We start from the raw sequence: 22,769 nt of genomic DNA on the forward strand, positions 1-22,769 counted from the left end.
GTCATTATACCAGGTGTTCGCGAAAAGGTGAGCTTACCCTGCCACACCGGTGGAACTCATCACAAACACATGCAAAGACAAGTCAATTGTTCACCCGAAAACCCACTGGAACATATGGTATAAGTCAAAACCGGATATCATTGGATATAAATTTGGAAGTGTCATACCATTAATCATTTTGAAAGCTTTACTGAGGCCTTGAATATTGTAACCTTGATCAAACCTCTGATCAAGAGTCGTATGACGCTCTTTGAAATCTCGGTAGAAGGTGCATACTCGATTATACCTTAAAAGGCGTGAAAGGTCACCAAGGACTGGAGCTGCAGGAATATTGCTCGACATAAAGGAACAAATTAGAAGTCATCCATTTTTTCATAGTCTTGTGGAGAGTTTTTTGTCACTCAGAATCTTTGACTTAAATCTAAACATGTGAGTCCGTCTCACTGGCCTCCGGGTAAATCAGTGGAAGGGGGCTGGTTATCTGATGGTTATTGAACGATATCAAATCCTCTATATACTTCAATATTACGTTAAACGTCATGGCCATGTTACCTTGTTTGATGTTGACAATCCGAGCACACATTCCGATTCAGGGTCATAAAGAAACAGATCAGCGGGGAGAGGAGCACAGTTGCTGCAACGGGAATGTTTACTTCCCTAAAGTTTACGACTTGCTGGTCACAGAACCAGTTACAGGTGAGCTAAACGTGATTGGTGAATGTACTACTTCCTTGTTCAAGAGAAGGCGGGGCAGGCGACATAAAGAGTGGTTGTACATATTGACAACCGAATCATTTCAAGACAGACAGCAGCAATGGCAGATGTTGTTGCAGCCGGTGAGTATATGTTTTAATTCTTTTATTAATGTGTGTATGTGGGGGGTTGGGGTTTGGATGGGGTGGGGTTGGGGTGGGATTGAGTTGGGGTTGGGGTCGGGTCGGGTTGGGTTGGGTTGGGTTGGGTTGGGGTTGGGTTGGGTTGGGTTGGGTTAGGTGGGGTTGGGGTTGGGTTGGGTTGGGTTGGGTTTGGTGTTTTTATATTGGTATATATGCGGTTTGCTTCACTTGGCCTACAGGAGTTCAGCGCCAATTTGACCTCGACGAGGATGGGAAGATTTACGGAGTAGAGAGGCACACAGCTGTGGCGCAAGATAACCAGGGCAACACTGTAGGCCTCGTGGGACACATTGGAGTCACACAGGACGACGAGGGCAACACACACACAGCTCAAGTCACACGTGACGTCACGTTACCCGGACAACAGACGGGTACTAGTATTTATACTGTGAACTCTACAACACAGGACGACGAGGGCAACACACACACAGCTCAAGTGACAAGTGTCGTTGCGTTACCAGGACAACAGACGGGTACTATTACTTAAACACTTTCTCCGACACACAAACATGGCCTTGTCGTATGTCCAGCGTTTGGACCTTCCTATGTATTGTAACATTTTGGTTTTGGTTTGAGATCCATCCGGGATTCAAACCCACACTCTCAGAGTAAGGCTTGGCTGAGTGGGGTAGGTCGCTGACTGTGTTTGCTGGCGATTAGGTACCTTAATTTGTGATTGTGGGTTCGATCCCGGATGGGACACAACACACACAAAAACTAGACTGTGTACGTGACTATGGAGGTGTAATCACAAGTATAACATATGTCACATTTGACCACTTTCAGAAAGGCCTTTGTCTATTTCTCTGTTGTTTATTGTTTATTTGATAGTGAAGAAAAGGTCTATTTACGTTTCTTCCCACGAGAAGTACCTTAATGTGTACCTTTAACCTAGGACACCAAGGTACATAGCAATGTGCTTATACATTTCAGCTGCATGTAATGTATACCCCAACTGTAGTTCGGGGAGCGCATGTGCACTTGATGGGTAAATATAAAACGTCAAGGCCAGAGAATATCAGTCTCGATCATCTGGCGAAACAGATTCACTTTGGCGTAAAAGGCAAAATAGCTCTGAAAATTATATGAATGGATCACTGAAAATCAGTGATGACACAAGGTGCTGGCGTTAACATGTCCCGACAGAATTGCGTGTGTTAGGTTGAGATCATAGATATAATAGTAGTTCCATCTCTATCTTCAAAGTTTCAGAACAATTTGTCAAAAAGGAACCCTACGTTCCCGGGTAAACAATTGACTTGCCTAAGCATGTGTTTGTGACGTGTGCCACCGGTAGGACAAAATTACTCACACCGTTTCGCGAACACCAGGTATCTTCACTATTTCACAGTGATTCATAGACACATGACTATAAAAAAAAAGGAATCGCACAATTAACTGAAGAATGTTCATTATGATTATGGAAAGGGTTTTGTGGGTTTTATTTTCAGTACGTCAGCAGCCAGCTCTGCCCCCGCCCTCTGCTACAACTACCACTACAACTACCACTACTACTCCTTCCCAGGATGATGTGACCGTTCTAGACCATGACAGATGCTCCTTAAGTTAGTAAAACATAATAAATATTTTTTATTGAATTCCTTATTCAGAAACCTGTAACTGGTGTAGATGGTTAACCACAGGATCTCTGGTGGTAATCGCATAGCCTTTACTCAGTCTTCAATTGACCATATTTTTAACACAATATTCTAAGCTGCTAAAACAGTATTACTGTATTTTTCAACCGTATTTTCAAATGTGTACGTTTCTGTTGATATTCATTTCAGCGAGTATCATCTTCTTCATCGGATGTATTCTGTTAACTGTCATCCCTCTCTCCATGATGATCTTAGGTAATAATTGTTTATAAATGTTTTGTTGTGCGGTTACATCGTAATATGTATGTGCTTGTATGTATACATCCATTATTACCTGGATACTAATAAACGAGTCTGGACCAGACAATCCAGTGCATCACAACATGAGCATCGATCCACGGAATTGGGATACGATGACATGCATCAACCAAGTCACCGAGTCTGACCACTCAAGCCCGTTAGTCACCTCTTATGACAAAAAAACATAGTCGCCTTTTATGGCAAGCATGGGTTGCTGAAGACCTATCCCCCCCCCCCCCCCCCCCCCCCCCCCCCCCCCCCCCATCTTCACAGGCCTACTTTCTTTTTATGAGGATGTCTCCACACATCATTAATTATGCAATCAATATCAAGTTACCTGAAGTTGGAGAGTGTGAGCCAATAACTATTCCTCTCAGTATGTTTACCTATCAACATATACTTTCTTTTCTCATGGGCAACCCCTCACAGCGCGTGTACAGCTACAAGACATAAAAAACAATTGAAGTAATAAAGCATCTTATGTTAATATACATATTTACGTATGCTTTCTTTTTCAGGGGCCATGCACATCAACAGTTGTCCTGGTGACCTCAAACTGGGGGTCTATATGGTCGTTCAGGGGATTGTCTCAATGAGCATCCCCATCGCAGTTGCCATCTGGATTTGCTGTCACTGTATTGACGGAGAGACCCTCCTGAAGCTCATTGCCCCCGTCGGCGTATTTATCTTCATATGGTTCATTATCGGTAGGTTTTCTCGTACACTTTCTTCTTTAAAAACCAAACACGAAAACAAGAATTCACATAAATTCCTGTTAAATAAATAAAAGGAATTATTGCCAGAGTCTTGTATGGAATTTATTTTAAGGTGTATGCCTGAGTGTACATTACTTTGGACAATATGGTAAATTGTTACTTGGTGTAAGGGGGCACGGGTGGCCCAGTCGTCTCAGGTGCCGCAATTCGCTGTGCAGAGTTGCGTCCCTTGGCTATGCCAGAAACCTATGATTGTGGGTTCGAATCCCGGTTCGCCCCGATTATGTTTCTAGGATTGTCAGCACCATATACCTGCATCACTTCGGGCTTTCCTCCCACAATAAGCTGACACGCCGTGATTTAACTGGAATATTGTTAAAAGCAGCGTTAAACCAAACTCACTCACTCACTGATGTTATATGTTCCTTTACTGATTAGTTTAATTTTCAAGTTTAATTTTCTGTTCAAATTAAGAGAATTTTAATATTATTTTATTTACTAATGCTACTTACCCTGATATAAGGTGAGGTGAAATGGGGTTTAGCGTCGCGTCCAAGTTTATTGTACTCATATAGTGACGTGCATTCGCGCGCGTGCGTGCGTGCGCGTGTGTGTGTTTCTGCTGGTACTAGTCCGGATTGATTCCGATTTATCGTGCTAGCTCACTGAGATATCAACCCGCAGTTTAACATATTTTAGCTTCATTATGAGCGCCAGACAGAGTAAAACAAGTACCATCTTTAAACGTATTTTGGTATGACGCGGACGGGGATCGAACCTTCGGCTCTGCGGGCGGTCACTCTACCACAAGACCACGGAGGCGGTCCTTGATATATAGAGAATCTCACCAGAGTGTCTTTTGATATCAAATATAACAACACGAGTTGATAAAAGTGGGAAAGTCCGAGGCTTGCCGAGGAGTTTTTCCACTTTTATCAACGAGTGTTGATATATTTGATTTCAAAAGACACGAGGGTGAGATTTTATTTATCATCCAACATCATTCTTCCAACTTTTTCAGTTTGTAGACAGTAATAAGCAGTGTCTTAGTCTAAAAAGTACTGCAACAGCTTCAGCAGCAGAGCCTTTAGTGTTGTCATTTGATTGTGACGTCATGTAACCATTGACGTCACAATGGTCTGCAATGCATTGTGATGCAATTTCATTGCAGCGATATCTACAATGTAGATATCGCTTGATCTCACCCAAGCGATATCTCCTGTGTGAGCCAGTTTTGGATGATAAATTCAGTTGTACTGGTAATATTAATATGCAAATACTAATCATTGCGACTGTTTAATGTTGTGCCTCACCCTTTCCTTCCTGGCAGGGGTTGCGTGGATTATTATGTCAGACTGCACGGACAGCACGGTGCACAGACTGGCCTGGGGTTATACTGCGCCTTTCTGGTTTATTCTGTCAAGTGGAATCATCTGTTTGTTGTGCAGCCCGTTTTGTAGTGATTGAGTGTGTTGGACAGCGCACGTCTTTAACGAAGTAACACTCATAAAGATTCAGCGACTGAAACACAACTTAAACTACACGATCTGCCAATAGTATTGTACATGTGTGTGATGTTGTTTTTAATATCGCCAACTATCATTAGTTATATTTCAATTCAGACGGTCCCAGTTTTGTTTGGGTAACATATTAATAAAGATTGTTAATGACATGTAAATGTTTATATCATGTAATTGTTTTAGTTTTTGTTCCGTTGTGAAAGAAACGAATAAAATCCCAATATGAATCAAATACGAGTTAGTCACAGGACGCTTCAGATCATTTAGATCGTTGTGAGTGTTTGTGTATTGTAATCCTAGAATATTATTAATGTTAAATAAATACATTTAGATACTGACTTCAGTTTGGGCTTATAAAGGTGTAAACAACAAACCCGTTGTGCATACCTCGATGATACGGTGTTCCTGCAGGGAAATAAAACTGTTGGTGGTTCCTGATATTGGAAATATTGCGGGGCACTTGGGGAAACTTATTTTTGCCTGAGAATGTTCAAAACATTTCATTCTTTGCAATTTTCAAATTCAGAACCATGCTGTCATTTTTCTTTATTTAGTAGAGTCCGTTTTCACACATTGTTCGACGACGTAAAATTACACAGTCTCACGCACTAATCATAACTCACTAATCTTTGCAATACGTTCTCTGACCTCTAAGAATGTAAACTGTACGTATTATCAATGCTTTGAAAGGCATTTAGAAGTGATACACACAAGGAAGAGAATTTATGGATGTCAACTTCTTTATCATTACTGCATCATCTCCATGTTGATGAAGAAGTTGACATCCATAAATTCTCTTCCTTATGTACGTAGTATGTCTTCTGGGCATGGGCGAGACAGTTGTCTATCCGCTGTGAGTCCCGTTCCTTAGTCGGGCAAGAATCCCATGATCGTGGATTTCAATCCCGATTCTCCCTTGATATGATTTTTTAGTTAGCCTATTATATCAGATTTGTCAGCTTCATACCAGTACAGGTGACTTTCAGATGTAAATCCGCATTGTTCACATCACTCCGTGACATACCGCGAATGAATTAAATGATAAAATGTTCGAAGCCAAACAGACTGACTCACGAGCTCATCTCGGTTATCGCAGATGTAAATTGTATCCTGATCGGTGACAATGTAACGGTTATACTGTTGACGTATTCGTGGTAAAAGGAATGTTAGCACGTAAAGCTCCCCGTCGTTCTGTGTTAGGTTCATATGACATAGAGGGCAGTCTATCGGGTCTGTTTCCTTGTTCGCTGAGCCAAGGATCTTACTCAAATGACAATAGCACATCTTTTAAAATTAATAGGAAGAAAAAGCATATTATATACATATTTATTAACGAGGACGGCATTCATCTATTCCGTTGGTCAACTTCCGTGGAAATCGATTGCTAGAATGTGATAAATAAAGTCCTTGATATATAGATAATCTCACCAGAGTGTCTTTTGATATCAAATATAACAACACAAGTTGATAAAAGTGGGAAAACTCCGAGGCTTGCCGAGGATTTTTTCCACTTTTATCAATGAGTGTTGATATATTTGATATCAAAAGACACGAGGGTGAGATTTTATTTATCATCCAACATCATTCTTCCTACTTTTTCAGTTTGTAGACAACAATAAGCAGTTTCTTAAGTGTAAAAAGTATTGCTAACAGCGTCAGTAGCAGAGCCATTAGTGATGTCATTTGATTGTGCCGTCATGTAACACAATGGTCTACTATGCATTGTGATGCAATTGTGATAACTGGGATAACAAGTGTATATAATTGTAACGGATAATATGTTTGAGCGTTGTCAACCGAAAGGAGTTTGAGACATACGCAGCTGTGGGAAAGTTTCCTAATTCAGCACGAATTGTTGCGCGAATATCGTCATTGGGGATCGACCATTTGATATTCTTTAGATATTCACTATATACTTGATAAATATCTTGGTATATATTCGACTTGTTTCAATGATACCAATTTATAAGTATTTCTTTTTCATTTCAATAACTAATAATAAAAAAAACTGAGGGTGGACATTTCGTGTTAACGACAATGCCTACTATTTCAAGTTTCTTGTACGCACAATGTAGACTGTAGATAATACCAGTCAATGTCGTGTTGCTGCTTTCATATTCTGTTGAAGAAAAAGTCCATCTATGTTAGTCTTTGAAGAAAAAAACCGAATCCAATAAATGGTGTAAAAAACTCTCTTTAAAAAACAGATATTTTTATATTACAACTGTAAGCCTAAATATTCTTTTAAGAAAAACACCTTACAAAAATGTCTTCTTTTTTGTGGCAGATAAACTCTACCCCTATTACTGCAACAATGCCATGTTTAGTTTAACGATATTCAATGTTGTCATTGTTGCCAGTTTATGGTCACCTAGTTCTGGGAACTACTGTTGTGCAAGGACATTTTCTAAGAAAGCTTTGTGGCTCAATTCATAACTATAAGTACATACACGCCGTGTGTTGTACAATGAGTCACAACTTCCGTTATCTATCCTGTATGACAACTGCAAACAAACTTAATGGTTTAGTAAGCGCTACTTACCACCAATACCCCTGTACTAGAATATAGGTGTAGAGCTTTCCGGGGTCTGGGTAGTCAAATGGGAATAACAAAAACAGCAATAGTTAGGTATATTTGATTACATTGTCGTACATTCAGCCCTTTCAAACATACATTTCACACGATACACGATGAATCTATGTAGGCATGAATTTATGCTCTTTAATATGTATATATTTCTTTTTACATTTTATTCACCTTTCATTCTTTCTCACTAACATACATATTTCACATGCAAACATAATAGTAAAACATTCACACGATACACGATACTCCTATGCATATATTCATTTACTCCTCCGTGGTCTAGTGGTAGAGCGTTCGACCGGAGAGCGGAAGGTCCGGGGTTCGATCCCCGGCCGCGTCATACCAAAAGACGTTAGAAGATTGTACTTGTTGTAACCCTGTCTGGTGCTCGGTATTAGGGGGCTCAAACAAGGACTGGTCGGCTCGGAGTCAGTATACTGTGTCTGAGTGAGGTACTGAGTGGGGTATTCATGTTAAACTGCGGCATGGAATCTCACTGGACTAGCACTATAAATCGGCATCAGTACCAGCAGAACAAGCAGATAGGTGCATGTACGTCGCTATATAAGTGCATTAATATTGGACGCGACGTTAAACCCCATTTCACCTCACCTCACCTCACCTCACCTCACCTCACCTCACCTCATTTACGCCCTGTAATATGTATATATGTCTTTGTACATTTCATTCACTTTACATCCTTCCTTAATGAGGTACATATTTCACATACATATTTTTATATTCACAAATCATGCGCTGTCATATACACTTAGCAATTATTACATTTTATTAGTGTTGGAAAGAAATCATGATTTTATTATCGATTTTAGCTTGTCAAATAGTTTAGATCAAAATTGTTTGCTTATTGATAGGGGAAACGTGTATATCCCAGCGCAATAACAAGTCTGGGCTTCAGTCTGTACGTTGTCGGGTCAACAAAACCCTAGTGACATGACCCCAATATCTCAACGCGTGAATATATACGTGTTGTGGGTGTCGCAATGACATTCTATGGAAGCGCAGAAGGGACATGTTATCTCAGTGCATTGAGTTCGTGTCCAAGTGACCTTGAGGGAAACTATCTTCTTGTTAATATTCTGAAGCCATGACTCGGGTATACGGAGTGGTCAGTAAGAATCCGTCTTGTGGAAATGATGTCAGTACCTGATTATGTTACATGTAGAAACAACTGTAGAGACGCATGCTGCGATCTTGTAGCAAAACACTACTAATACTGTCTTACAATGCATATAATACAAGACAAGGTTACACAGCTATTCGAGGTAAGGTGAAATGGCGTTTAACGTCGCGTTCAAGATTATTGCACGTATATGGACGTGAATGCACGTGTGTTTTTTGCTGCTTGTACTAGTCCGGACTAATGCCAATTTTATAGTGCTAGCCCACTGAGATACCATGCTGCAGTTTAACATGGGTATCCCACTCAGACACAGTATACTGACTCCGAGCCGACCAGTCCTTGTTTAAGCCGCTAAATGCCGAGCGCCAGACATGGGACTTCCCATGCGGACACAGGCTTATTAAACATGTACATGCTTTGATAGCCTTCGTCTGTGTAATTCTACGTACATTTGTACCCAACTTTTGTTATTCAAATGTTTGTTTGACGCATGTTATGTCATGTTATGTCATGTTATGGTATTCAGATTCGCCTTTTCTGTGTGTATTTGTACGTTGATCATTTAGAGCAAGTCGTTTCTTTTCCAGCTACAGACGGTACGTCTTGATTATCTTGTATATACCCACCAAAAGTTGCAAATTAACCAAAAATGATACACACATTTCTAATACAAGTCTGTAAACATTGGTAATCGATAAGCCAGCGGTCAAAAGTTTGATATCGATTCCCTGGTCGTGTGAGTTGAGGTGAGGGGAAATGGGATTAAACATCGCAACCTAGATTATTGTACTGATATAGCGACGTGTGTGTGTGTGTGTGTGTGTGTGTGTGTGTGTGTGTGTGTGTGTGTGTGTGTGTGTGTGTGTGTGTGTGTGTGTGTGTGTGTGAGAGAGAGAGAGAGAGAGAGAGAGAGAGAGTTAGTGTGTGTGTGAGAGAGAGTTAGTGTGCGTGCGTGCGTGCGTGCGTGCGTGCGTGCGTGCGTGCGTGCGTGTGTGTGTGCTTGTACTAGTCCGGACTGATGCCGATTTATAGTGCTAGCCCACTGAGCCCTTGTTTTGGCCCCTTAATGCCGAGCGCCAGATAGCTAATCATACAGGGTAACAACAAGTGCCATCTTTTAACGTCTTTTGGGCGGACGCTCTACCACTAGACCACGGAGGCGGTCAACTATTGAAGAAGCAGTTAGTGCCTGATTATGTTATGGCGAAACAACCGAGCTCTACATCCACCACACTCACAGTAGAGATGCATGTTGCGATCTTGTAGCAAAACACGTCTAATACTGTCTTACAATGCATATTATTACAATATAAGGATACACAGCTGTTGAAAGTTATGTTAGTACCTGATTATGTTACATGGTATGTGTCTACAAACATCTCTACTGATGATAATACTCGACCTGCTCTAAGGTTCCAATCCTTAACTCCTTTTTTTTGCCTACTGTTTGTTCAACGCAGCAGGCTGTGGTGATGATAAGATCTGTTTATTACAAATCAATGCTTTTTTGCTACTGTTTATTGTCTGTTGAAATTTTATGAACATTTGTTTGTGTTTTTGTCTTCTTTTAAAATGAAGCTGTTTAATAGTGTAAAACTGAAAATTAAAAAAATATGTTCATGAAGTTTGAGAAGTTAGTGAGTGAGTGAGTATGATTTTATGCCGCTTTTAGCAATATCCCAGCAATATCACGCCGGGGAACGCCGGAAATGGGTTTCACAAATTGTACCAATGTCGGGAATCGAACCCGGGTCTTCGGCGTGGCGAGCGAACGCTTTAACCACGAGGCTACCCCACCGCCCCGAAGTTTAAGAAGACAAAGCGCAATGGGAACAAGCAAGAAATACTCATATCCCTCACCACTATGCCATGTCCGGTTGTGTGCAAGGCAGTAAATAGTGTACGGTGTTCAAGATCTGCTCCCGAAAGGAGTACTACCCCAATTTTCAGTCTAGGTCAAAGTCGTTGCCATGGAAACTCAAATATTTATTTTTTTTAAATCCCAAACTATCAAAAGGCACCAGTTCACCACTAGACCTATCTATGTGTCAAGTGTGATTAAGATATCCCAAAAGGTTTTTGATTTCAGTTCCTGAAACGAAACGTGACGGACGGATAGCACCCATTCCTATATCCCCTTTTCACTTCGTCCAATTCGCCACTTCCTCATATAGTTCCACGAACAGATTCCCAAAATGGCAGGCCAAACCTGATTGGAGACCTCACTACTTCCTTGTACAAGTTTACAGGTGACATTCGCTCAGGAGTGCATATTGCTAACCGATCGCTTTCAAGACAGTCACCAAAATGGCCGATGCTATAGCAGCACGTGAGTATATGTTGGTGAAAGATAATTTTACTATTGTTTAATAGGCATTTCTCAGAAGGTTGACAAAGTAGACACTTTTTATGTCTTGACAAAGAATCTACACCGAAACGTCGCAATAACAGTATAATAAAAAGGTTGTTATTAAATATTTTTGTCTACTTTAACATGTTACTATTCTGCCTATCATACTATATCATTCAAAATTCTTACAATTGTGTGTGTTTTTCTGTTCGAGTCACGGCACTAACCGGGTGACAGGCTACCGTCACATGGCAGGAATACTGCTGTGCGGGGTCAGGCAGTAGATCATTTTTTATGCAAATTGTATGAATGGCGGTTGCCACCGGTAGGGCAGGACATGCTCACCCTTGTTGCGAGCACCTGGTGTCATCACTGATTTCACAATTTCACAATTTCCACAGCTTTTGGACCTTTACGCCAAGTTGAATCTGTTTCGGCAGAAAATCTAGGCTGGTTATTCTCTTGCATTGGCAATTTATATTCACTTTGACAAATGCTGTTTTTACCAATTCATCTGAAGAGTAGTTGTTTTTTCTCCGCCTTGTCCAGATGTTCTAACACCTTTCAAATAAATCTGAACAGTTAGCGTTTACCATGTTGAGAACATCTTCCCGAGGTAAGAGAGTTAACTGACTTTAAAAGTCCAATTTCCACACTTGCCGAACTAGGCTGGAATTCCTGGGCTCGATCGTAGCGCCACCAGTGGCTATTACGAGTTATGTCCCTTCTATGCCTCTCCTATGGACCAATTAGATGCCACCTCTCGTATCACTTGCATTTGCTTCAAACAAAATGGCGGCGCCCAGTCAAGACGATTTAATCGATAATCAAGATCTGTATTGTGATACAACGGGTACATCAAATCACGTCAGCACCTTGATTAAAACATGAAAGGATTTGGAAAATATCTGTTGACAACGAGTTGGCGGTGCACATGCTTTACAAATCCTGCAATCGACCGAAATCTGCACGACAGTTTACGAACCGGATTTCGATTCCGTTGCGCGATTTTGATTGGACTATGCAAAAACTCGTTAGTCCAGCCAAAATGTAACTCCATAATACCAGCCTAGTTCGGCAAGAGTGGAAACTGGACTGCGATAGTCAGTTAACTCCCTTGCCTCGGGAAGATGGGGTATAATACACATGAACATATTGTTGTATATGCGGTTTGCTTCACTTGGCGTACAGGAGTTCAGCGCCAATTTGGCCTCGACGAGGATGGAAAGATTTACGGAGTGGAGAGGCACACAGCTGTGGCGCGAGACCCTCAGGGTAATACTGTAGGCCTCGTGAGACACATTGGACTCACACAGGACGACGAGGGCAACATACACAGAGCTCAAGTCACATGTGTCGTCGCGTTACCCGGACAACAGACGGGTACTAGTATTTATACTGTGAACTCTACAACACAGGACACGCGTACACTTTTGTCGAATGCCTGGTGTCGTTACCAATTTTCAGTGATCCATTCATATAATTTTCACCGCTAGTTTGTATTTTACTCAATGGAATCACTTTCATCGGGTATTCGAGACTGGGTATTCTCTGGCGTTTGACGTTTTAAATATTTGTATGCCATATATTGCCTTAACGTTTTATCTTAAAATATTGATTTTGAAAAAATAGTTTAATTTTGTTTTTCCTATAGAAGCCTTTATGTATAATTCAGCTGATGTAGTTTATTCCTCACAGTTTGGGTAGCGTATGCCTCTTTGTGAGTAGTTCATGAATGTTTGTGTTACACAGTACGCCAGCAGCCAGCCCTGCCCACGACAGCCCGACCCCCGCCAACTATATCTACTCCTGCAGGGGACAATGTGGCCGTTCCAGACCATGACAGATGCTCCTTAAGTCAGTAACAGTTAATTATGCATATTGTAGACTACTTTTATCAGTTTAATGGTTACAATGATTTCTAGTTAGCAGAGAAGTTATTGGCGACATTTAATCTGATGATAAGCTCTTAAAATATTCAACTGCATTTTGAAATGTTCAGGTATTTGGTATACATTGATATACATTTACATCCTTAAATTACGTTCTGAAATCTGGGATGTAGCACGGGGTAGCAGGGGGTTTGGGTGATCCTGGCACAGTCAGGCTGGTTAGGCTCATCATCAGCTCAGGGCCCTTGCCCCCTCTACACGCAGCCCAGACGGCGAATGAGACTTCTCCCAGGAAGCGCTGCCCAGTCAAACCCACCCAGAACTTTTCGTAGAATGTGAAGACTCTCCAACAATGCAGCCTTCTGCATTTCCCAGATTGTCAGAAGGGCTGTATTCCTGGTACAAACCCGGGTACTCCCAATGACAGTCAACAGATTTGGAGGTACCAAACCTAAGGCCCCGAGAACAATGGGGAGTCGGACAACTTGGTACTTGGGATGAAAGGGTAACATTTCGAAAGCCAGGTCCGCATTTTTACCATGTTTTTCCTGAATCTTGTCAATCACATTAGTGTCAAGAGGGACAGAAAATTAAATGATATAAATGATTCCATTGGATTTATCAAAAACGACAAGATCAAGTTTGTTGGCCTGGACAGGTCTGAGACTGTATACGGGCCTGTTCCAAAGAAATTTGTATTTATCATTTTCCCACTACATATTGTGGGTCGTACTATGGATGGACCTCTGTGTCAAAACCAAAAGCATGGCGAAGACGGTAATAAAATGATCGAGCTACTCCATCATTTCGGTTAAGATAATGTGTTGAACAGTCTCATTTAATGCATTGCGTAATCTATATTTCATATTTACATTTTGATGAACACACATCAAATCACACATTGACGATTTCGAGTGGGAAGTGACTGGTCCTGAACAGCAAACAGAAAGCCTTCTGTTTCACTTTTCAGGCCAGCCGACCTCATCCAAGCCAGGGACTCTGCAGGGTTGCTAATCCTCTCAACACACTGCACATTAACGCGATGCAGTGGTCGTTCAGATGTCCCCTCCTTGAAAAACGTAATCTGAGCCGATTTGATATGGCACTTCGCTTGGTTGACACGCATTTCTGTAGTACAGTACAGAACCATCAACAAAATCAACACTGGCATTGAGATTATGTCCCACATCTTTGGCTCGTTTAAGAAAACTTTGGAATGCTTTGTTTTTATTATGACTTTTGACATGGTTCATAAGAGGATTCGTCAAATAAATGTGTGCCAAAGTGCACAATATAATTGTTTCGTTTTACTTTTACTTTCAGGTAGTATCATCTTCTTTATCGGCTGTATATTACTCACTGCCATCCCCTTCTCGATGATGATTGTAGGTAATGCTCTTCACATTCTTTACATGTATGAACGACCCGTGAAGATCCGGGGTAGAATAGGTCTTCAGCAAACCATGCCTGCCGTAAAAGGCGACTATGCTTGTCGTAAGAGGCGACTAACGGGATCGGGTGGTCAGGCTCGCTGACTTGGTTGATGCATGTCATCGTATCCTAACTTCGTGGATCGATGCTCATGATGTCAATCACTGGATTGTCTGGTCCACACTTGATTATTAATAGACCGCTGTCCTATTACTGGAATATTGCTGAGTGCCGCGTTAAACAACAAACAAACAAAACAAAACACGTATGTACAATGCATGATGAAGATAGTGATGTCTGGGTGTGCATACATAGCAACATTATATAACTCTTCAGGTGATGTTTTATAGTCACTCCAACAGCGTGTGTACAACTACAAGAAATAATGAACTGATGATGATGCTTCTTATCCCGTGCATATGCATATTTAAATGAACTTTCTTTTCTCAGGGGCCATGCACATCGACACCTGTCCTGGTGACACCAAACTGGGGGCCTACTTGGTCGTACAGGGGCTTGTCTCAATGAGCATCCCCATCGCAGTTGCCATCTGGATTTGCTGTCACTGTGTTGAAGGACCGACCATGCTGAAGCTCATTGCCCCCGTCGGCGTATTTATCCTCATATGGGTTATTGTCGGTAGGTTCCATCACACCTTTGTTGGCAGATATTTGCTTATCATTAATTGACACAGGTGACTGTTAGAAGGTTCCTTCGTGGTCTCTGTTGTATTAACGGTACCTGATATCCCAAGGAATGAAAAATATAATAGCGGTAGAACGGAATCTTTATCATCATTACAATATAAAAAATTGAAGCGGGGTATTATTTCAGACCTCAAAATTTCTGTATTAGATGTAAAACACCAACCTGTACATATAGGATACTTAAGTGTAACACTCCATATTATAAATAATGGTTGATGCATCAGGCCCTGGAACGCTCAGACAATGTAATACAATTGCGCTTTCCGATCTCGGAGACACAGAAGGATTCGGTAAACCCGGTACCGATGAAAAGTTATACGCTTTACACTTACACGATAATGTATACAAGCGGAAATAAGTTACATTCACGGGTAATCTAGAAGATTTAAGCGATGTCGACGTTGTTAGTAGACTCCTTAAGAAAAACACTTCGTACAATCTTACTCACAACGATGATAATAAATGGACTATGGTCGAAGCAAACATCGAGTGGCTATTGAATATCGTCATTACCCCACCGTATGCGATGACGGGTAAGGCACATAATTTAACTAAGATTATAAATAGTGGCATCGTAGTCGCGGCTTATATCCCATCAAAACGAAAAAGTGTGTTAGTCTCTCCCCTGCCAGAAAACCCAGGTCATATGTTATATAGTCGTCCGGCAATCCAAAACGTTAGTTTAAATTTGGTTACTGAATTCAATGAAATTAAAGTTAACTTGAGTGCAATACCTAATCTTTCTACTCTTATTATTGAAGTCTTGTTCGGAGATGTACCGGTAGATGCCTTCGAATATTACCAGGTCTATCGATTAAATGGCTCAAGAAACACGAGCGTCAACGTTGCAGTATTATTCATATCGGAGCATCGCCCGTTGCAACCCTCGAGGGGGTCCAAATTATTAAAAGTGGTAGTATTTCTCTTACTAAGATATTCTTGCCGTATAATATACATTTGATAAGGTTGATGTTACTCTCAAAACATTTAAGCAAGACCAATTAAAGACTATTATATGATCGTAATATACACTATGGGTTTATATCCAGCGCTCGATGAAGCATTTGAAAAGCTGGATACTGTTGATGGATTTCGATTACATCAAATAAGCGACATAAAACATCGAATAGAGAAGGATAGGGAGTTGAGACTTGGATTGTATAAAAAATATCGCAGAGCCGTTAATGCTCTGGACGGAGTCGACACCGCGCTTGTAGCAGCTGGCATGGGACTCGGTGTAGCGGGTATCGGTTTATTATCAACTATAATCGCCGCGCCTATCGTGCTCGGAATGGAAATAGCGGCTGGAGTCTCGGGACTGGCAGGAATAACAATAAAATTCATTTCTCGTAGGTTGCAAAAGAAAGCTTTAAAACACGATAGTATTTCGGATACTCGCCGAAGCAAATGGGAACAGCATTGAGGATCATATTTCGACAGCAATGGCCGATTGTAAGATATCCGAGGATGAGTTTCGTTTAGTGCTGTCGGAACTCACCAAATACAACGCAATGAAGCATGAGATTCGATCAAAATCTCATCAGACCAGTATTAGCGAAGACGAGAAAAAAAAGTTCATAGAACAGGGGAGGCAACAAGCGCGTCAATTATTCCGTGCCAAAACCAAAGAACTGGTTGGAGACTAAAAATAGATTGCTTACTATCGTTAGATCACATTTAGACAAATGCTTACATAAATATATATAATAATGGAGAATTACAACACAACAATCAAAAAAGCTATTAAATGGAGAGAATTACCACAAGGTTTTTATTATATCAGTGATGTGAAACCAACCAAATACGGTTATCAATTGTTTCTTATCAATTTACAAGAAGAGTGTAATTATATAGTCTGGTCTCCTAGTAAAATGAACGAAGAACTTAATAAAAATGTTGAATATCGCTTTATTGATAAAAATAATAAAGAATATTTTTATTACCATTTAGGCTCATCTAAAGCAATGATTGTCCCCAGGTATTGGTGAGCTGGGACCAATTTAACTTAATCTTATGACTATCGTTGAATCGCATGATCATTTTGGCATAAAAAATGCCATCTGTAGTAGCAGTATAGGTATATAAATCTGGCTCCAGTGGAAGTGGTCCAGAACCCCCATTACCTATACTACTCGTGGCCTCGTGCCGCCGTGGGGGGCACGGGTGGCCCAGTCGTCTAAGGCGCCGCGATTCGCTGTGCAGAGTTGCGTCCCTTTGACACGCCAGAAACCTATGATTGTTGGTTCGAATCCCGGTTCGCCCCGATTATGTTTCTAGGTTTGTCAGCACCATACCTGTGCTCGTGGGTTTCACCGAAGTGGTTAACGTCTGAGACCTGCATCACTTCGGGCTTTCCTCCCACATTAAGCTGACACGCCGTGATATAACTGGAATAATGTTAAAAGCGGCGTTAAACCCAACTCACTCACTCACTCGTGCCGCCGTGGTCCAGTGGATAGTGCCTGTCCGGAGAGCGGAAGGTCGGTGTTGGAAGGTGTCTTGGTATGGTTTGATGGTAGTTTGATCCTTTACATGATTAGATATTGGACGGTGTCTAAGCATGGTTTGATGGTAGTTTGATCCTTTACATGATTATATGTTGGACGGTGTCTTGATATGGTTTGATGGTAGTTTGATCCTTTACATGATTAGATGTTCGAAGGTGTCTTGGTATGGTTTGATGGTAGTTTGATCGTTTACATGATTAGATGTTGGACGGTGTCTCAATATGGTTTGATGTTAGTTTGATCCTTTACATGATTAGATGTTGGACGGTGTCTTAATTAGTATGGTTTGATGGTAGTTTGATCCTTTACATTATTAGATGTTGGAAGGTGTCTTGGTATGGTTTGATGGTAGTTTGATCCTTAACATGATTAGATATTGGACGGTGTCTAAGCATGGTTTGATGGTGGTTTGATCCTTTACATGATTAGATGTTGGACGGTGTCTAAGCATGGTTTGATGGTAGTTTGATCCTTTACATGATTAGATATTGGACGGTGTCTTGGTATGGTTTGATGGTAGTTTGATCCTTTACGTGATTAGATATTGGACGGTGTCTTTCTTGGTATGGTTTGATGATAGTTTGATCCGTTACATGATTAGATATTGGAGGGTGTCTTGGTATGGTTTGATGGTAGTTTGATCCTTTAAATGATTAGATGTTGAATGGTGTCTCAATATGGTTTGATGTTAGTTTGATCCTTTACATGATTAGATGTTGGACGGTGTCTAAGCATGGTTTGATAGTAGTTTGATCCTTTACATGATTAGATATTGGACGGTGTCTTGGTATGGTTTGATGGTAATTTGATCCTTTACATGATTAGATATTGGACGGTGTCTTGGTATGGTTTGATGGTAGTTTGATCCTTTACATGATTAGATATTGGACGGCGTCTAAGCATGATTTGCTGGTAGTTTGATCCTTTACATGATTAGATATTGGACGGTGTCTTGGCATGGTTTCCTGGTAGTTTAATCCTTTACATGATTAGATATTGGACGGTGTCTTTGTATGGTTTGATGGTAGTTTGATCCTTTACATGATTAGATATTGGACGGTGTCTAAGCATGGTTTGATGGTAGTTTGATCCTTTACATGATTAGATATTGGACGGTGTCTTGGTATGGTTTGATGGAAGTTTGATCCTTTACATCATTAGATATTGGACGGTGTCTAAGCATGGTTTGATAGTAGTTTGATCCTTCACATGATTAGATATTGGACATGGTCTTGGTATGGTTTGATGGTAATTTGATCCTTTACATGATTAGATATTGGACGGTGTCTTGGTATGGTTTGATGGTAGTTTGATCCTTTACATGATTAGATATTGGACGGTGTCTAAGCATGATTTGCTGGTAGTTTGATCCTTTACATGATTAGATGTTGGGAGGTGTCTTGTTATGGTTTGATAGTAGTTTGATCCTTTACATGATTAGATATTGGACGGTGTCTAAGAATGGTTTGATAGTAGTTTGATCCTTTACATGATTAGAAATTGGACGGTGTCTTAATTAGTATGGTTTGATGGTAGTTTGATCCTTTACATGATTAGATGTTGGACGGTGTCTAAGCATGGTTTGATGGTAGTTTGATCCTTTACATGATTAGATGTTGAACGGTGTCTTTCTTGGTATGGTTTGATGATAGTTTGATCCTTTACATGATTAGATATTGGAGGGTGTCTTGGTTTTGGTTTGATGGTAGTTTGATCCTTTACATGATTAGATGTTGAATGGTGTCTCAATATGGTTTGATGTTAGTTTGATCCTTTACATGATTAGATGTTGGACGGTGTCTTGGTATGGTTTGATCCTTTGCACCGTATATGGAGACTGGTTGCTTTGATTTGTAAATTCGGTGTCCGTCTTTAAGCCACTGTTTACTCTGTATGTCCTTCCATGGGGTTGGGTCTTACCCTTTATCAGTAATAGCAGCTTGACTATTACGTCTAACATTTTCACTGTTCCCTTTCTTACAGGCTTGGTGTGGGTGATTCAGGCCGAATGCACGGACAGCACAGTGTACCGCCTTGTCTGGGGCTATCTCGTCCCTGTGTGGCTGATTGTCTTTGTGGGCGTGGTGATTGGATGCTGTAAGGTGATTTGCTGCAGTGATTGAGTGAGATAGAGGCATGAAAGTAAAACCACAAATATTCACGGAATGAAATTATTATAGAGAACCAGTCCTCGACTCCCTTTGGAGTGTACGTTCTCAATATCAACCTGTATAATAACTCAGACACACAGCCATCCTTCTGGCTGTGTTGTTTATTGAATATAACATGTTATTGACACTAAACTAGTGGAACCGTTCTGAAGATCCTGCGGCAATATTATTGGCATTATCGAATGGTTCTTAAGCCTTAATCAACCCGATCCACGGGACACCGTCCAGACAACACAGGACATTGTTACGATTTTGATCCGATACAGCAGAATCTGTCACGACATAGTCACGATTGTAATCCGACAAGACAAGATCGGCTGAGATTCCCGAATGTTACGGGACGCACCATACTGTCGGGAATGCTTGGCCGACCTCTCTGGGCCTTTTCCGATCCGTAGAACTCTCTTACGAACGTATACGACTGCGTTCAGAAAATGATAGGACATTCCAGATAATTGAGGATAGTAATCCGACTTTTTCACTTTTCGTGTCGTACAACGTCTACAACGGCAGCCATAATCGGCACTGTGTGAACGCAGCCTTATTGCCAAACAAAAAGTACCATCTTTTGACGTCTTTTGGTATGACGCAGCCAGATGATCGAATCAGCGACCTACCGCTCTCTGGTTTGAAAGCGCTTAGTAAGCTTTATTTAATATCATTATATGGAGCACATATTACAATATTACACATAACTTGTAATGTGCGTGTCTGCGACATGCCTGTTCGTACATATTAATACCTCCCAATTAATAATCATTATACAGACACATCTCTACTTCAAAGATAAAACCAAAATCACTCATGCCTCTACCCCAAGGAATTAATATGACTCGTTCGAATATGCATAGGGTGACCGGAGATCACATTCGTTGTAGCTGTAAGTTTGATTGACGACCTTTCAGAGTCCATGGTGCTGTAGCCATATACTACTACATCATCGATGGACATTCTGTCACGAACTCTCACCAATCATTTCCTTGATTTACTATATTTCTCAAAATTCAACTACAGTAAACTACGGTTATAACGAACACGCTCATAACGGACTGACGGATATAACGAACTTACTTTTTTGGTCCCGACTATTTGCTGTAGTTATGCTGTATATATACTTATAACGAACTCCGGTTATAACGAACTAAAATTAGTAGTCCCCTTGAGTTCGTATAACCGTACTTTACTGTACATTCAAATTACAAAAAAACTCAGGTGAAGTGCTGGTGTACAGGCAATTCATACAGAACGATTTATTCAAAAATAATCTCATTTAAATTGAATCTGACGGAAATGTGTGAATACTAATTCTTTCAAATATTAAACTTTCTTGATAACACAAAGATACTTCAACATATACACAATTATGCTAGATTGTATTGTGAACATCAATGTCCATCTATAAGAAATAATTAGTTATTTAGTGGTACATTCACTCCAAGACACACATCACCTGTGTAAGTTTCGATTGATACTATGACTTTTGATATTAGCATATCTGTGTATATTTGTATAGTTAGGTACAAGGAATGTTATGACTAGTTCAGTGACAGTACGCTATGTATTATTACTATTACTATTATTGTATATGATTACCATAATCCAATCAAACAGAAAATATCGCCGCTTATTTCCGCTGAATAGAGCACTTCCATAAAAACAATTAAAAGAGTTTTCCTAAAAACAACACGCTGTTTATTTGTGTATTCCGTTGACTGGCATTAAGGAAGTTCAAAGGCAATAAAATAATTGAACCAATAACAATTCACTGATTGATGTGCGGAGAATGTTTTCAACAAACTTGAAGGCAGATGACAAGACAAAGGCTGTAGATCTGAGGAGTGTGGTGAAGCCTATCTGTGCGCTTTGGTTCGTGTCGGCCTTTGAGGAAGTGTTGCGTGGGTGGCGGCTGTCTGGATTGCTGGAGTAATCAATATTATGATGCCTAGTTTGACACATGTGGGTAGAAACTCTTGACCCCAGCAGTGATAACTCACCGATTGCTCATTGTGTAATTCCTATTCTTTGAATGCAGTGTTATATACTTGTTACAACTGCTGCTCAATAAACGTGTTTGTGTTTATATCCCAAGTGGTATTTCCGCTATCCAAAGTGTTCAGTGAAGCCGTCTTATGGTTGATAGTCATTTTGGAGACATAAATCCGAAGTTAATTAATGCAAGCAAAGACCACTCGCATTTTCCGAATTCAATTCACGATCGCGTTAATTTCAAGATTTACAGCATATAAAGATATAAGCTTCACGGTCTAGAACGCATCACTTTGGACTTCACACAAAACACCAGGTTCAGCGCAGGAACACATCCAACAAGCACTCAATCATATTGACACATGGGCAAATACATGGGGTTTTAAAATCAATACTGACAAAACAGTAGCCATACTCTTCAAAACACCTAACATGCAAAACTACTCCCCACCTTTGACTCTAAATAAGTCCAAAATCAACTACAGCACACAAACAAAATTTCTAGGCCTAATACTTGACCAACACTTAACATACACATCCCATATCAAACACCTCATCACAATATGCAACCATGATCTCAACTTAATGCGCAGCATACGGGGAACAAGCTGAGGAGCAGACCAACACACGCTACTTACTGTCTACAAAACACTCATCCGACCCAAGTTAGAGTACGCCGCACCCGCATACGACGCACTCACACAAACAGACTCCAAGAAATCAGACTCAATACAATACAAGGCACTTTCAATCTCATTAGGTACAGTATCGGGCACCGCACTGACATCTCTCTTAAAGCTCACTGGGGAAACAGCTCTCCCCCTTAAACGTAAACAAATTACTCTAAACTACAAGGCTACAGCATGCACAAACCCATTGTTTAACAGCCACATGACAGCAACAGAAAATCTACCACTAAGACAGAAAGTCAAACTAATAACAAAAAAGACGACGACTCCCATTTACC

The 22,769-nt window shown here is 40.7% G+C and overlaps 2 protein-coding genes across 3 annotated transcripts; both read left to right on the forward strand.

Moving 5' to 3' along the window:
- Positions 1–729: 729 nt before the first annotated feature.
- On the forward strand, positions 730–5,368 carry LOC125374055. Its single transcript, XM_048384794.1, has 6 exons — positions 730–836; positions 1,076–1,369; positions 2,348–2,461; positions 2,684–2,749; positions 3,313–3,501; positions 4,841–5,368. The coding sequence occupies exons 1-6, from the start codon at positions 815–817 to the stop codon at positions 4,975–4,977; spliced, it is 822 nt and encodes a 273-aa protein (XP_048240751.1). The 5' UTR covers positions 730–814; the 3' UTR covers positions 4,978–5,368.
- A 5,552-nt stretch (positions 5,369–10,920) lies between these two features.
- Positions 10,921–21,574, forward strand: LOC125374056. Of its 2 annotated transcripts, XM_048384796.1 has the most exons (6): positions 10,921–11,087; positions 12,300–12,491; positions 12,861–12,965; positions 14,324–14,389; positions 14,882–15,070; positions 19,629–21,574. In XM_048384796.1, exons 1-6 carry the CDS (start codon positions 11,066–11,068, stop codon positions 19,766–19,768), a joined length of 714 nt encoding a protein of 237 aa, XP_048240753.1. In that variant the 5' UTR covers positions 10,921–11,065; the 3' UTR covers positions 19,769–21,574. The 2 variants fall into 2 exon arrangements, with proteins under 2 accessions (XP_048240753.1, XP_048240752.1); XM_048384795.1 differs by lacking the exon at positions 10,921–11,087 and having other exon boundaries at positions 12,155–12,491.
- The last annotated feature ends 1,195 nt before the right edge of the window (positions 21,575–22,769 follow it).

This window comes from Haliotis rufescens, unplaced genomic scaffold, assembly GCF_023055435.1.
Source record: "Haliotis rufescens isolate VD_foot unplaced genomic scaffold, xgHalRufe1.0.p SCAF_50, whole genome shotgun sequence".
Taxonomy (NCBI): domain Eukaryota; kingdom Metazoa; phylum Mollusca; class Gastropoda; order Lepetellida; family Haliotidae; genus Haliotis; species Haliotis rufescens.

What these genes read in the sequence shown, in the direction of transcription:
- LOC125374055 (XM_048384794.1), top strand. Translation starts at nt 815, where the DNA reads ATGGCAGATGTTGTTGCAGCCG. An exon ending in GGCAGATGTTGTTGCAGCCG is followed by an intron (nt 837 to 1,075) that starts GTGAGTATATGT and finishes CTTGGCCTACAG; the next exon opens with GAGTTCAGCGCCAATTTGAC. An exon ending in GTTACCAGGACAACAGACGG is followed by an intron (nt 1,370 to 2,347) that starts GTACTATTACTT and finishes TTTTATTTTCAG; the next exon opens with TACGTCAGCAGCCAGCTCTG.
- LOC125374056 (XM_048384795.1), top strand. Translation starts at nt 12,239, where the DNA reads ATGGGGTATAATACACATGAACATATTGTTGTATATGCGGTTTGCTTC. An exon ending in GTTACCCGGACAACAGACGG is followed by an intron (nt 12,492 to 12,860) that starts GTACTAGTATTT and finishes TGTGTTACACAG; the next exon opens with TACGCCAGCAGCCAGCCCTG. An exon ending in CTTCTCGATGATGATTGTAG is followed by an intron (nt 14,390 to 14,881) that starts GTAATGCTCTTC and finishes TTCTTTTCTCAG; the next exon opens with GGGCCATGCACATCGACACC.